Consider the following 15586-nt stretch of genomic DNA (forward strand, 5'->3'; position numbering starts at 1 on the left):
ATGAAAATAAATAATGAAACAGAAGCTTTAAATGACACAATAGACCACATAGAATTAATTGATATTTATAGGACACTCCACCCACAAATAGCAGATTACACTTTCTTCTCAAGTGTGCACGGAACATTCTCCAGGATAGATCACGTCTTGGGTCACAAATCAAGCCTCAGTAAATTTAAGAAAATTGAAATCATATCAAGCATCGTTTCTGACCACAACACTATGAGATTAGAAATGAATTACAGGGAAAAAAATGTAAAAAACACAAACACATGGAGGTTATAAAAATACGTTACTAAATAACCAAGAGATCACTGAAGAAATCAAAGAGAAAATCAAAAAACACCTAGAGACAAATGACAATGAAAACACGACAATCCCAAACCTATGGGGATGCAGCAAAAGTAGTTCTAAGAGGGAAGTTTATACTTATACAAGCCTACCTCAAAAAACAAGAAAAATCTCAAATAAACAATCTAACCTTACATCTAAAGGAATTAGAGAAAGAAGAACAAACAAAACCCAAAGTTAGCAGAAGGAAAGAAATCATCAAGATCAGAGCAGAAATAAATGAAATAGAAACAAAGAAAACAATAGCAAAGATCAATAAAACTAAAAGCTGGTTCTTTGAGAAGATAAACAAAATTGATAAACTATTAGCCAGACTCATCAAGAAAAAGAGGGAGAGGACTCAAATCAATAAAATTAGAAATGAAAAAGGAGAAGGTACAACAGACACCACAGAAATAGAAAGCATCCTAAAAGACTACTACAAGCAATTCTATGCCAATAAAATGGACAACCTGGAAGAAATGGACAAATTCTTAGAAAGGTATAACCTTCCAAGACTGAACCAGGAAGAAATAGAAAATATGAACAGACCAGTCACAAGTAATGAAATGGAAACTGTGATTAAGAATCTTCCAACAAACAAAAGTCCAGGACCAAATGGCTTCACAGGTGAATTCTATCAAACGTTTAGAGAAGAGCTAATACCCATCTTTCTCAAACTCTTCCAAAAAATTGCAGAGGAAGGACACTTCCAAACTCATTCTATGAGGCCACCATCACCCTGATACCAAAACCAAAGATACTACAAAAAAAGAAAATTACAGACCAGTATCACTGATGAATATAGATGCAAAAATCCTAAACAAAATACTAGCAAACAGAATCCAACAACACATTAAAAGGATCATACACCATGAACAAGTGTGATTTATCCCAGGGATGCAAGGATTCTTCAATATACGCAAATCAATCAATGTGATACACCATACTAACAAACTGAAGAATAAAAACCATATGATCCTCTCAATAGAGGCAGAAAAAGCTTTTGACAAAATGCAACACCCATTTATGATTAAAACTCTCCAGAAAGTGGGCATAGAGGGAACCTACCTCAACATAATAAAGGCCATATATAACAAACCCACAGCAAACATCATTCTCAATGGTGAAAAACTGAAAGCATTTCCTCTAAGATCAGGAACAACACAAGGATGTCCACTCTCACCACTATTATTCAACATAGTTATGGAAGTCCTACCATGGCAATCAGAGAAGAAAAAGAAATAAAAGGAATACAAATTGGAAAAGAAGTAAAACTGTCACTGTCTGCAGATGACATGATACTATACATAGAGAATCCTAAAAATGCCACCAGAAAACTACTAGAGCTGATCAATGCGTTTGGTAAAGTTGCAGGATACAAAATTAATGCACAGAAATCTCTGGCATTCCTATACACTAATGATGAAAAATCTGAAAGAGAAATTAAGGAAACACTCCTATTTACCATTGCAACAAAAAGAATAAAATACCTAGGAATAAACTTACCTAGGGAGACAAAAGACCTGTATGCAGAAAACTATAAGACACTGATGAAAGAAATCAAAGATGACAAAAACAGATGGAGAGATATACCATGTTCTTGGATTGGAAGAATCAATATTGTGAAAATGACTATACTACCCAAAGCAATCTACAGATTCAATGCAAACCCTGTCAAATTACCAATGGCATTTTTTACAGAACTAGAACAAAACATCTTAAAATTTGTATGGAGACACAAAAGACCCCGAATAGCCAAAGCAGTCTTGAGGGAAAAAAACGGAGCTGGAGGAATCAGACTCCCTGACTCCATGGAGGAGTCAGACTCCCTGACTTGTAATACTACAAAGCTACAGTAATCAAGACAATATGGTACTGGCACAAAAACAGAAACATAGATCAATGGAACAAGATAGAAAGCTCAGAGATAAACCCATGCACCTATGGTCAATTAATCTATGACAAAGGAGGCAAGGATATACAGTGCAGAAAAGACAGTCTCTTCAATAAGTGGTGCTGGGAAAACTGGACAACTACATGTAAAAGAATGAAATTAGAACACTCCCTAACACCATACACAAAAATAAACTGAAAATGGATTTGAGACCTAAATGTAAGACCAGACACTATAAAACTCTTAGAGGAAAACATAGGAAGAACACTCTTTGACATAAATCACAGCAAGATCTTTTTTGATCCAGCTCCTAGAATAATGGAAATAGAAACAAAAATAAACAAATGGGACCTAATGAAACTTCAAAGCTTTTGCACAGCAAAGGAAACCATAAACAACAGGAAAAGACAACCCTCAGAATGGGAGAAAATATTTGCAAATGAATCAATGGACAAAGGATTAATCTCCAAAATATATAAACGGCTCATGCAGCTCAATATTAAAGAAACAAACAACTCAATCCAAAAATGGGCAGAAGACCTAAATAGACATTTCTCCAAAGAAGACATACAGATGGCCAAGAAACACATGAAAAGCTGCTCAACATCACTAATTATTAGAGAAATGCAAATCAAAGCTACAATGAGGTATCACCTCATACCAGTTAGAATGGGCATCATCAGAAAATCTACAAACAACAAATGCTGAAATGCTGGAGAGTATGTGGAGAAAAGGGAACCCTCTTGCACTGTTGGTGGGAATGTAAATTGATACAGCCACTACGGAGAACAGTATGGAGGTTCCTTAAAAAGCTAAAAATAGAATTACCATATGATCCAGCAATCCCACTACTGGGCACATACCCAGAGAAAACCATAATTCAAAAGGACACATGCACCCCAGTGTTCACTGCAGTACTATTTACAATAGCCAGGTCATGGAAGCAACCTAAATGCCCATCAACAGACGAATGGATAAAGAAGTAGTGGTACATATATACAATGGAATATTACTGAGCCATAAAAAGGAACAAAATTGAGTCATTTGTTGAGACGTGGATGGAACCAGAGACTGTCACACAGAGTGAAGTATGTCAGAACGAGAAAAACAAATATCATATATTAATGCATACATGTGGAACCTAGACAAATGGTACAGATGAACCAGTTTGCAGGGCAGAAGTTGAGACACAGATGTAGAGAACAAACGTATGGACACCAAGGTGGGAAAGCCATGGGGGGGTGGGGATGGTGGTGTGCTGAATTGGGTGATTGTGATTAACATGTACACACTGATGTGTATAAAATTGATGACTAATAAGAACCTGCTGTATAAAAAAAAATTAAATTAAATTAAAAAATTAAAAAAAAAAAAGGGCTTCCCTGGTGGTACAGTGGTTAGGAATCTGCCTGCCAATGCAGGGGACAGGGGTTCGTGCCCTGGTCCGGGAAGATCCCACATGCCGCGGAGCAACTAAGCCCGTGCGCCACAACTACTGAGCCTGCGCTCTAGAGTCCACAAGCCACAACTACTGAGCCCACATGTCACAACTACTGAAGCGTGTGCACCTAGAGCCTGTGCTCCGTTAACAAGAGAAGCCCGCGCACCGCAACGAAGAGTAGCCCCTGCTCGCCACAACCGGAGAGCCTGCACACAGCAACGAAGACCCAACACAGCCAAAAATAAACAAACAAACAAACAAATAAATAATAAATTTATAAAAACAAAAAAACAAAAACTAATACTAAACTTTCTTTGGATTACTTGTATGAAATATATTAATATAAATGTTTCAGACATTACATGAAATTCCTAAAAATCCTATAGGTACTGGTAGAATGTTATGTCATAATTCTAGTTATTACTTTAAAATGTATATCTCAGAAATAACTAAATAACTAAATAACTAAATTTCCTTGTCAACTGAATTATCATGAACTTCCATCAAATCTTTAACCGTGGTCATTTTTAAGTCTTTTGTCATTTACAGACAGTTCTGGGTGTACTCTGATGCTTTTGCAAAGATGTTCCTATAAAAGGGTTTCATCTGCAAGGAATTCATGGAAGAGACTGACAAGCACAGGTTTCTGGTAGCTGACTATACTGCTGAACTGAATGAATAAGCATTTTCAGAACTCTAATGGAAAACTGATGAATTCATAGAAGTGCTAACAAAAGATCAAGATGAAAAAAAATTAATTACATGGGACTGAGTGAACTGATGAGGATGATTTTAAGTTTTGTGACTTTGTTTGAATAAAAAAAATCTACTTAGATAAGCAGGTTGAACATTAAGCAAGATGCAAATGTTTAATATTTTTCTTCCCTAAATGCAAAGTAATGGTTTGTGTTTGAGATGTACACTTATTGGTAATCTGGCTATCATTTTATATATTTAGTCACTGCTCTAAGGAAAGCTTTTAGTCTAGAAAGTACTTTATATACTTTTGAGTACCTTCAACTTCAATTTCAGACTCCTCATATTTCAAATGTGAACTTGTCTTAATCAGTTGGAAAGAATGTAGAGATTTATGGAGCTAATTTAAGAAATAGAGCACTTCTACTGAGAAAAGAGTTTTCTCATATCAACACTAGATAAAAAAATGACTTAGTTTGATATAAGAATTTCAGTCATTTATAGGAGAGTTTCCACAATGATTTTTCCCTTAAATTTGTTTCAAATAAATTAAATGTGACATCTCTATATCAACAAAAAAGAATAAAAAAGTTCAAAGCTGATTCTGATAGCCTCCAAGGTTGAAAATCACAGTTATATACTTTCCTCACTACTTTTGTCCACAGAAGTGTTGTATTTAAGTCAAATCTATTTTAAGATAAACCACATTTTAAATGTAAATATACTCTACTAGGGAAACAATTCATAACTTACTTAAAAATAACCTGCTATTAAGGTTAAATTTTAGTGGTAATCTCTTTAAAGGTCATATTTTTTTTCACACACACACACTGTATTTTATTTTTACAAGAGATAAATAAACTGACACCAGGCATTGTAAATGGATGACCACAACAAAAGCAACGACTGCAATTACCGAACACGAAACACACTCATACTATGTCATAATATTGACATAGTATGAATATATGAGTAGTATGAATATAGGTCCTAACAGGTCCTTTACTTTGCAGTGAAAATTGATTTGTATATTTTTGCAGTGAAATTTCACTTTGCAGTGAAAACTGATTTGTATATTTTTTGCCTCTGAGTCCTTGTGGGATTTTTTTTTTTATTCAAACAGAAAGTCACAAAAATTATAATCATCCTCATCAGTTCACTCAGTCCCATGTAGTTAATTTTTTTCATCTTGATCTTTTGTTAGCACTTTTATGAATTCATCAGTTTTCCATTAGAGTTCTGAAAATGCTTATTCATTCAGTTCAGCAGTATAGTCAGTTACCAGACACCTGTACTCGTCAGAGTCTTTTCCATGAATTCCTTGAAGATGAAACCCTTTTACAGAAACATTTTTGCAAAAGCATCAGAGTACACCCAGAACTGTCTATAAATGACAAAAGACTTAAAAATGTAAAGGTCATATTTTTTTTCAATAACATTTTTGTCTCTATCTTTTATGTGTACAATGGACCCTGATCTTAATATCTGATGTAATTTATAATCTCCTAAAAGGACAGGATTGGTAACCTCTCTTGATCTGCTACACCTGTTTCAAAGTCATACAAATACAAATACTATGTTCAATTCATTTTAACTTTTTTCTTCTTTTAAGAAAATAGAAATGAAAACAAAGCTCTTGCCTAGATACCATTAGCATACTTACAGATTGATGAATAAAAGGCATATCTTGTGTAGCTGCTAGTCTACTAGAGAAACCTGTGCTACCATCTGGGATGCCAAAATTTAATGGTTCTCTCTTCTTAATAATGATCTGAAAGATTAATCGAAAGAGAATTATAGGAACATTTTACACATCACTATATAAACACAGACAAATTAACTGACCAAAGCATTTTATAATTATTTAAAATATGTTCTACCTTTCTTCTTTTAAAATTTACAATGTAAAAAAAATTTTTTTAAGTCTATATAGAGCACCAAAATTCTTAGGCAATTGTCACACAAATCAGTTGCATACTAAGAAAAATTACATTTCACTTTTTTCTAAAACAATAAATTTTCCTCTTCCTCTTTCCCTACTTTCCCTGGACCCCCCAAAATATACTTAGGCATTTTTAGTCACTGTATTAAACAAGAACATGTATCATATCCTACCAGAAGTATAACCAGTTCTCTAAGCATGTGGGTATCTATGAATACATTAACTTTTTCAGGCCAGTAGTATTAGTTTTGTAGCTTAAAAGCATTTTCATTCTAACTAAGGTACTATTGTAATATACTGAGTTCCTATTAAGAGCAGCAAAATAGACTTTCAAAATAAAAGGTACTCATCTACTAAGAAATTCACTTAAAACTCCTTGAAAAATATCCAACTTAATGCATTTGGACAACTCAACAAAAACAACTATGATTACAGCATGTAAATGTTATCAGCCTTGAAAATCTAAAAATAAATATACAGATGAAACTGGCTGGAAGGTAGAAGAGGGTGAAAAACCCTATTAGAGAATTGTAGAATAAACAATGTCCTCATTTTATAAGTATATTTATAAAAAATATTTTCTGTGCTTGATTGAACAATGGAACTTTAAGTATTTTTTTCTTTTGAAAACAGCAGGATGACTGATGAGGTAGATTGGAATAAAAACATTACAGTATTTGAAAAGGGGGTAAGAGGGGTAAGGTGGTATGAAATAAACCCCCATTTACCATAGTATGCAGTCAGTGGACAATATCTGTGATTGGTAAATCAAGACATAGCAATATAAGAATACTATATACAGATATGATGAAAAATGCTAGAAGCCCAACAGAAAAAGTTATGGGTGGCTGCTTTTAGAAAGTAGAACTGGTATGAAGGATGATGGGGCAGAAGTCTATTGCTTTTCATTATAAGCTCTTCTATAGTCTTTGATTTAAAAACAATTTTCAGGGACTTCCCTGGTGGCACAGTGCTTAGGAATCCACCTGCCAATGCAGGGGACATGGGTTCGAGCCCTGGTCCAGGAAGATCCCACATGCCACAGAACAACTAAGCCCGTGTGCCAAAACTACTGAGCCTGTGTGCCACAACTACTGAAGCCCGTGCCTTAGAGCCCGTGCTACGCAACAAGAGAAGCCACCACAATGAGAAGCCCATGCACCGCAATGAAGAGTAGTTCCGGCTCGCTGCAACTAAGAAAGCCCGTGCGCAGCAACGAAGACCCAACACAGCCAAAAATAAATAAATAAATAAATAAATAAATTTAAAAACAACTTTCAAATGTACACATACTATTTTGATAAAAAGAAAGGAAAATACTCAGCCATTGCTCTTTTTCTAATAATTCCCTGCCTCTTTAAGTGATTGTCCATATATAACATATAACTCAAAAGGGATAAAATAAAGTGTGGATGACTACACAAACCCACAACAATTACACTAAGTTCTCAGAGCCTTGCATCAGTTTGATAATGGTTATAAACAATGGAAACTACTTATCAGTTTGTAGACATCACTAAACTGTGAACTAATCTTTTAAGGTTAGAACTGTATCTTATTCAGCTTAGTCTCCATAGCAGAGACTGGAGTCTAGAATCTGACATACAGTTGGATTCCTATAAATGCTTAGACACAATTTTAAAAGACTTGGGGGTACAATTTACTAGATCTGTGTCCAGGTCACTTGAATATATAAGCTTCTTTAACATGACAGAAAACACAATTAATTGCTAATTAGAAATACCAATTATACTAATTTTAATAATAGGAATCTGAAGAGCGGTTTAATAGTTTAATCTCCAAAAGCACAAATCTTTAACGTACTTTCTGGGTTTTCCTTATAGTTGGTGTCATGTCCTTAAAATAGTCAGGTTCCAGTTGTTCTAAAGCATTTTGCTGTGTTGCCACATTCCCATTCCCTCCTTCAATCTTTACACTTGTGGGTGCATCTTCATCCCAAGACGTCCACTCTTCAACATCTGTCTAAATTTAAATGATCAATATTGTCAGACACAAAATTCATCATTTATTAGAAAAATGAGCTTTCTAAAACATTGGTTATTCAAACTTTTTTGACCAATGGGAAAATACAAATTTTATACCACATACCAAAACTAGATGAAAAGTTTAAAAGAAATATTCTATGAGTTGGGACATTCTGTTCTACCCATTAAAAACAGACAAACAACAAAACAAATTTTTTTTTGCTTTAAAAATTGAACTGATTGGGCTTCCCTGGTGGCGCAGTGGTTGGGAGTCCGCCTGCCGATGCAGGGGACACGGGTTCGTGCCCCGATCCCGGAGGATCCCACGTGCCACGGAGCGGCTGGGCCCGCGAGCCATGGCCGCGGAGCCTGTGTGTCCGGAGCCTGTGCTCCGCAACGGGAGAGGCCACAGCAGTGAGAGGCCCGCGTACAGCAAAAAAAAAAAAAAAAAAAAAATTGAACTGACATTAAAACTACAACCCACAGAAGGAGACCTAGAACTTGCAATATAACCTTAACCAGGTTTATTGCCTGATAAAATAATAAATAATAACATTCTTTATAGTATTTAAATAAGATAGAGTCCCAAACATAATATTCAACATATCCATGAAGTAACCTGCAAATGAACAATGAAGAAATCTCAACTTGAATGGAAAAAGTCAATCAACAGACACAAACCCCAAGACGATATAAATGTTGGAATTATCTAAGACTTTAGGGCTTCCCTTGTGGCACAGTGATTGAGAGTCTGCCTGCCGATGCAGGGGACACTGGTTCGTGCCCCGTTCCGGGAAGATCCCACATGCCGCGGAGCAGCTGGGCCCGTGAGCCATGGCCGCTGAGCCTGCGCATCTGGAGCCGGTGCTCCACAGCGGGAGAGGCCACAACAGTGAGAGGCCCGCGTACCGCCAAAAAAAAAAAAAGATAAGACTTTAAAATAGTTATTATAAAAATGCTCTAATAAGCAATAGCAAACACTCTTAAAACCAATTTAAAAAAAGAAAACCTCAGCAAAGAAACAGAAAATAAAGAACAAAATAAAAATTTTAGAATAAAAAAATTTAATAACAACAATAAAAATCCTGACCCTGACTACTAAATTAATTTCATGACATACTAATGGTCGGCAATCCAGTTTGAAAAATATGGTTCTGGAACACTTATTCAACATTCAAAAAAAAAATTACCTGCTTAGGAACTGATGAATAATCAACTGTAGTTGGCAAAGTTATTTGGTCTCCACTTAATTTCCGTCCTCTGCCAGATCTAAAACAAAAATGAAATAATTTATTTCAAGAAACTACCAAAACAAGCATGGGTAAAAGCACTACGGACAGTAACTTAAGGCTTATAAGAGAAGGTCTTTTTCAATTTTTGAATTATTTATTTTAATAATTAACAATTGTTAAGATATGAAAAGAAAAATTTGTTAAGATATGAAAAGAAAAGGCATATATCAAATATCTTTTAAATATTTTAAAAATACTGGACAGGATAACACAACGGCTTTTTGGCTTAGGCTTCAGAATTATAGTCAAACTGAGGAGGAATATAAAGCCAAAAACAAAAACACAAACTGATTTCAAACCATGCTCCTAAGAGTACTGTGAATTCTGTAAGTGAAGCTCTCAGATACCTATGCTGTTTTAACCAAGGTGGCCTGGCTTTTGTCTTACATAGTTGGTTTCTTATTAAGATTACTATTAAACTATTAAGAAGTTTGAAAATCACTGGCTTGAACTATAAACTGTACCCAACAAGTTTTAAGGATTAGTGGGAAAAGTACTATATTAAAGAAGATAAGTATTGTCATAGAGTTGTTAAGAGCATGGGCTATGGAATATGTGTAAACCATGGTTTTCAATGTTACTTCTATTAACTATGAATCTAGTTAGAATTACCTATCTCTCAGCCTGAGTATCCTCATTTGTAAAAGGCAGGTATTCAAACCTACCTTTGCAAGGTTGTTGTGAGGATTCAACTGACATTTAAAGTAGCTAGACACTAGACTGTGCCTGCTTTTTAATAAGACATTAAAAAATGGTAGCTATTATAAATGATTAGTCACTTGCTTCATTTCAAATAATCTATGAAGCATCTGCTTAGAACTAGTTGGTAAAGTCAGCTAAGTTTAGAAATCATACTTTGTTTAAAGGATGAATAAAAAAAGTAATACAGTCTACTACTAAATTTATGATGTAAGCCTGGTATTTTAGAACACATGATCTAGGTTCTTTCTGACAAGAAAAGCTTATTCTAACAAAGGGTCAGTTTTCTTTAAACTGAACATACAATCAATCCTAAACATATTTACGTTGACAAGAGAAGTTCATAGTGACAACAAAAATGTCCTTAATAGTTTTAAATCAAATGCAGTATCTTATACTAAAAGTAATCTATATTCAACAAAAGTTTTAGAAAATAACAGATGCAAAGAGAAAAACACCTATAATTTATCACCACTGTTAACACAACTACTTTTTAACCTCCAGCCTCCTGGCATTAATACCCATACTCATCCTGCTTTAACCTAGTTTTTTCTGGCTATGCTACTTCTAACAATAAATTCAATGCCACTTAATCTTCAGAGTTTTAGTAGTTATAAAATGGCCATTTAGCTTGAGATTACATTTCCTAGCCTCCCTTGCAGCTAGGTGGCTAAGCTCTGAATAATAGGCTGTGAACAGAATTGTGTGTAACTTCTAAATCATATCCACTAAAAAAAAGAGCTGATTGCCCTCCATTTCCTCTTTTATTCTATCCTACTCTTACTGTGGTGGTACTTTTTTCACAGTACTCCTAGGCCAAAAGAAATACCTAACAATTCCACTGATTAAATAGTTAGGCCCAAACAATTTAATACTTATGTATGTCCTATCTGCTTAGTAGCCATAAGAAAAAAATACATATGAATTTAAAGAAAAAATAATATGTTGATTTCACTCTTTAATAACCACAATGACTTATTAATGGAATGTGTGTGCCTGTTGGATACTGCACAGCTTCTCAAGCCTTGGACTCACCCTTATTTTCTGTTCCAAATTAATTTTGGTTTAGTACTTGCTTTTAATTACAACCTAGCTTTGCAAAGATAAGTCACCCAAAATACAAGTAAACAAAAACTTATCTCAAATATTCAAGAACATCATCAAAACATACTGCAGGATCTAATGTTGCAAATGTGAACTACCTAGGGCCAACAGATTGTTTGGTGCTTAATAGACACTATCACATTCATTGTGTTTTGTTGGAAAATTTAAAGTATCCTACAGTACTCCATGAGTGTAACGCAAGCCCTGAAGTACCTTAGCATATGGTTTAGGAACTATAGCTCTAGGGTCCGGTAGTATGACAAAATAGAAGGAATGTGAGTCTTTGAATGACTTACTGAAGCAGAAGGACTTATCTACCCTGGACTACTTGTACATTCTGGAATATTATTTAAGAGACAAAAAAAAAATCGATTCTGTTTGGGGTTTCTCTGTTAAAAGTTTTTTTTTTTTTAACATAAAAATAACACTCATAATGTAGTATGTAAAGAAATACCTATGGGGGCTTCCCTGGTGGCACAGTGGTTAAGAATCTGCCTGCCAATGCAGGGGACAGGGGTTTGAGTCCTAGTTCCAGAGGATCCCACATGCCGCAGAGCAACCAAGCCCGTGTGCCACAACTACTGAGCCTGCGCTCTAGACCCTGCAAGTCACAACTACTGAAGCTCGCGTGCCTAGAGCCCGTGCTCTGCAATGGGAGAGGCCACTGCAATGAGCGGCCCGTGCACCACAAAGAAGAGTAGTCCCCGTTCGCCACAACTGGAGAAAGCCCGCACACAGCAACAAAGACCCAATGCAGCCAAAAATAAATAAATAAATAAATAAACAAATAAAAAGAAATACCTATGCCTAATTCCACCTAACCATCTTAAAACATCCTGATAATAAAACAATTACGTACATAAAAACTTTCTGATGATTATTAGAACAATGAAAGTTAGTTTGTTTATCTCTGAAATTCTGTAGTACTAAGAATGTTATTTTAATGGAAGATGTAAGAATTTGTAAGAAAAGAACTGAACCTCTACTTTCTAGATCTGAAAAAATATATAAAAATCTGAAAAAAATATAAAAAATACTAGAGATTAATAAATGAATATTGCAATCAAGATATTTAGCTTAAATGTAGTATGTCCTGCCTTTTTGTAGTTATGAAGGTATCTAAAATCAGCAAGAAGATAACCAGGTCAATTTGAACATAAAATTTCTTTACCTGCATATTAATCTCTTTAGGAATGAGAATACTGTTGCTAGGCAGGTACAAACTTTAAATAACCGAAACTGTGTGATAGCCATGGTGGGAATCAAAACCTGTGGAAAAAAGCACAAAAATAAATGCATTAAGGTGATTTCATAAGCTATACTCGTGTTCTGAAGTCAACCTGAAAAGTCCTACTATGAACTGTAAAAATCAGACATATTTTTTACTTTCCTTTAGAAAGTACAAATATAACACAGTAAATTAAAAAATTAAAATGTAAATCATATTGACAAGAAAGTTTTGAAGAGTTTTGAATAGTTGGGAGGAAAAAAACCTTTTTGAACTATTCTCAGAATGGTTTTTTAAATTGTACTTAAATTATCTATTTACAATTTATTTATAATTTGTTTTCTATTAAAAAATGAAAAATCAAAAAAGTATAAAACAGTATATACTGAGTCTTCTGTACCTTTTGAAATTTGAATCATATGAACATATTAATACTATTCAAAATATTTAAAACTTTTAACTTCTGGACAGATACATTTTATCATACCCATTTTGTAGATGAGGAAATTAAGACAGGTCAAATAACTTATGGGCACATAGCTAATAAACTGGAAGTGAACTATAGAGATCATCTAGTCCAGTGGTTCACACATATTTAAAGAAATAATGATAACTGGGCCCACCCCTAGTAAATCAGTTAAATCATATTCTCTGAGGGGTAAAGTCCAGTTATAGCTAATAAGCCAACAGAGAAGATAGAAAATACTCAATAGAAAAGGTAGCAGAAAACAAGGTAAAGGAGAACAAATATTAGATGGGACAACGAATAACAAGAGGATAGAATTAAACCCAACTGGAGCAAAAATCTCATTAAATGCAAATTTAAAGCCAGAGATTGTTAGATAGGATTAAAAAAAAGGAGTTATATCATTACATGCTGCCTGCAAAAAATGTACTTTAAGTATAAAAACACAAATAGGTTAAAAGCAAAAGGATGAGGGAAAAATATACCATGCTAACACTAATCGAAAGAAAGTTAAATTGACTATTTCAATGTCAGAGAGTAGATTTTTAGGGAAAATAATATTAGCAGGCATAAAAATGTTCATTTCATAATGATAAAGGGGTCAGTTAATCAAAAGTACATAAGAACCCGAAACACATGTCCCTAATAACAAATTATGCCAATATCATAAAAGAGAGGTGACATTACTAGAGAGTCTGCAAATATGAAGAGTATATTGAGAAAGTATTATAACTTTATGCCTATATTTGACAAGATGAAATGGACAAATTCCTTGAAAGAAACAAGTTATGAAAGCACAGCAAGAAAAAACAGATAACCTGAAAATCTCTGTATTTATTAAAGAAACTGAATTTGTAGTTAAAAATCCCCCAAGCCCAGATGGCTTCATGAGTGAATTCTATCAAATACTTAAGAAGTAATACCAATTCTACACACACTGCCAGAAAACTGAAGGAGAGGGATTTTTTATCAACTCACTCTTTGAGGCTACCATTACACTGATACTAATCTAAACCAAAGACATTATCAGAAAAGAAAACTAGAGACCAGTATCTTATGAACAGACACAAAACTCCTTAAAAACAACCAACTAGAAATAGAAGGGAACTTTCTCAACCTGTCCAAGGACATCTATGAAAAACCCATAGTAACATGAGACTTAATGGTGAAAAACTGGACACTTCCCACCTAAGATTATGAACAACATAAGCACATCTGCTTTTGTCACTTCTGCTTAACACCGTAGCAGAGGTTCTGGCCAGTGCAATCAAGCATGAAAAGGAAATAAAAGGCATTCAGATTGGAAAGGAAGAAGTAAAACTGTATCTATAGTCTATGTTGAAAATTCAATGGACTCTATAATCAACTGTATTTTTATGTTAGCAACAAATGATCACAAACTAAAATTTTTAAAAATTATAAGAGTACAGAAAATATAAAGTACTTAGGGACAAATCTAATGAAAGACTTATGTATTGGAAACTATAAAATACTGCTGAGAGAAATTAAAAGACCCTTATTCACTTAAAGATCTTTCATGGCTCAAAGACTTGATACTGTTAAGATATCAAATCTCCCTAAACTGAACTACAGATTCAGTGAAATCCCAATCAAAATCTCAGCAAGCTTTTTTCTCTAAAAGTTGATAAGCTAATTCTAAAATTCATATAGAAACGTAAAGGACCTATAACGGTCAAAACAAGGTTGAAAAAAATCAAAGCAGAAGGGCTAATACTACCTGATTTCAAGATTCATTATAAAGCTACAGTAATCAAAGTGATGTAGTACTGGAGTCAAGACTGATAAATAGATCAATGGAATAGAATGGAAGGTATAGAAATAGACCCACAAAATATGAACAACTGAAATTTATGAACATGTGAAGGCCATTCAGTGGAGAAGGGACAGTCTTTCTGACTAATAGTGCTGGAAAAACTGGATACCCATATGCCAAAAAAAAGCCACCAAAACCCAAAAAACTTCAATCCATATTTCACACCATTTACAAAAAGTACTCAAAATGGACCACAGACGTAAATATAAAACCTAAAACTAGGACCTCCCTGGTGGCACAGTGGTTAAGAATCTGCCTGCCAATGCAGGGGACATGGGTTCGAGCCCTGGTCCGGGAAGCTCCCACATGCCACAGAGCAACTTAAGCCCATGTGCCACAACTACTGAGACTGCTCTAGATCCCGCAAGCCACAACTACAGAGCCTGTATGCCACAACTACTGAAGTCCACGCACCTAGAGCCTGTGCTCTGCAACAAGAGAAGACACCACAGTGAGAAGCTTGAGCACTGCAAGGAAGAGTAGCCCTCGCTTGCTGCACTTAGAGAAAGCCACAAGCAGCAATGAAGACCCAACGCAGACAAAAAAACCCAAAAACTAAAACTAAAACTACAAAACTTCTAGAAAAATAAAACTGGACAAAATCTTTGCGACCTGGGTTAGGCAAAGATTTTTTTAAATATGACACCAAAAGAGCAATCCATAAAAAAAAAA

The 15586-nt window shown here is 34.7% G+C and overlaps 1 protein-coding gene across 4 annotated transcripts in view; it reads right to left on the minus strand.

The window, feature by feature from the left end:
• Positions 1-15586, minus strand: part of EBAG9 (estrogen receptor binding site associated antigen 9) — a 32336-nt gene that overhangs the window by 9678 nt on the left and 7072 nt on the right. For all 4 annotated transcript variants that reach the window (XM_082600710.1, XM_082600709.1, XM_082600707.1 and 1 more), the window contains 4 exons: positions 12558-12655; positions 9482-9560; positions 8131-8289; positions 6028-6135 (listed from right to left, as the gene is read on the minus strand). In XM_082600710.1, the coding sequence (XP_082456836.1) occupies positions 6028-6135; positions 8131-8289; positions 9482-9560; positions 12558-12640 (429 nt within the window). In that variant the 5' untranslated portion in view covers positions 12641-12655. The remainder of the gene's footprint in view (positions 1-6027; positions 6136-8130; positions 8290-9481; positions 9561-12557; positions 12656-15586) is intronic.

This window comes from Mesoplodon mirus, assembly GCF_964341445.2.
Source record: "Mesoplodon mirus genome assembly, chromosome: 16".
Taxonomy (NCBI): Eukaryota; Metazoa; Chordata; class Mammalia; order Artiodactyla; family Ziphiidae; genus Mesoplodon; species Mesoplodon mirus.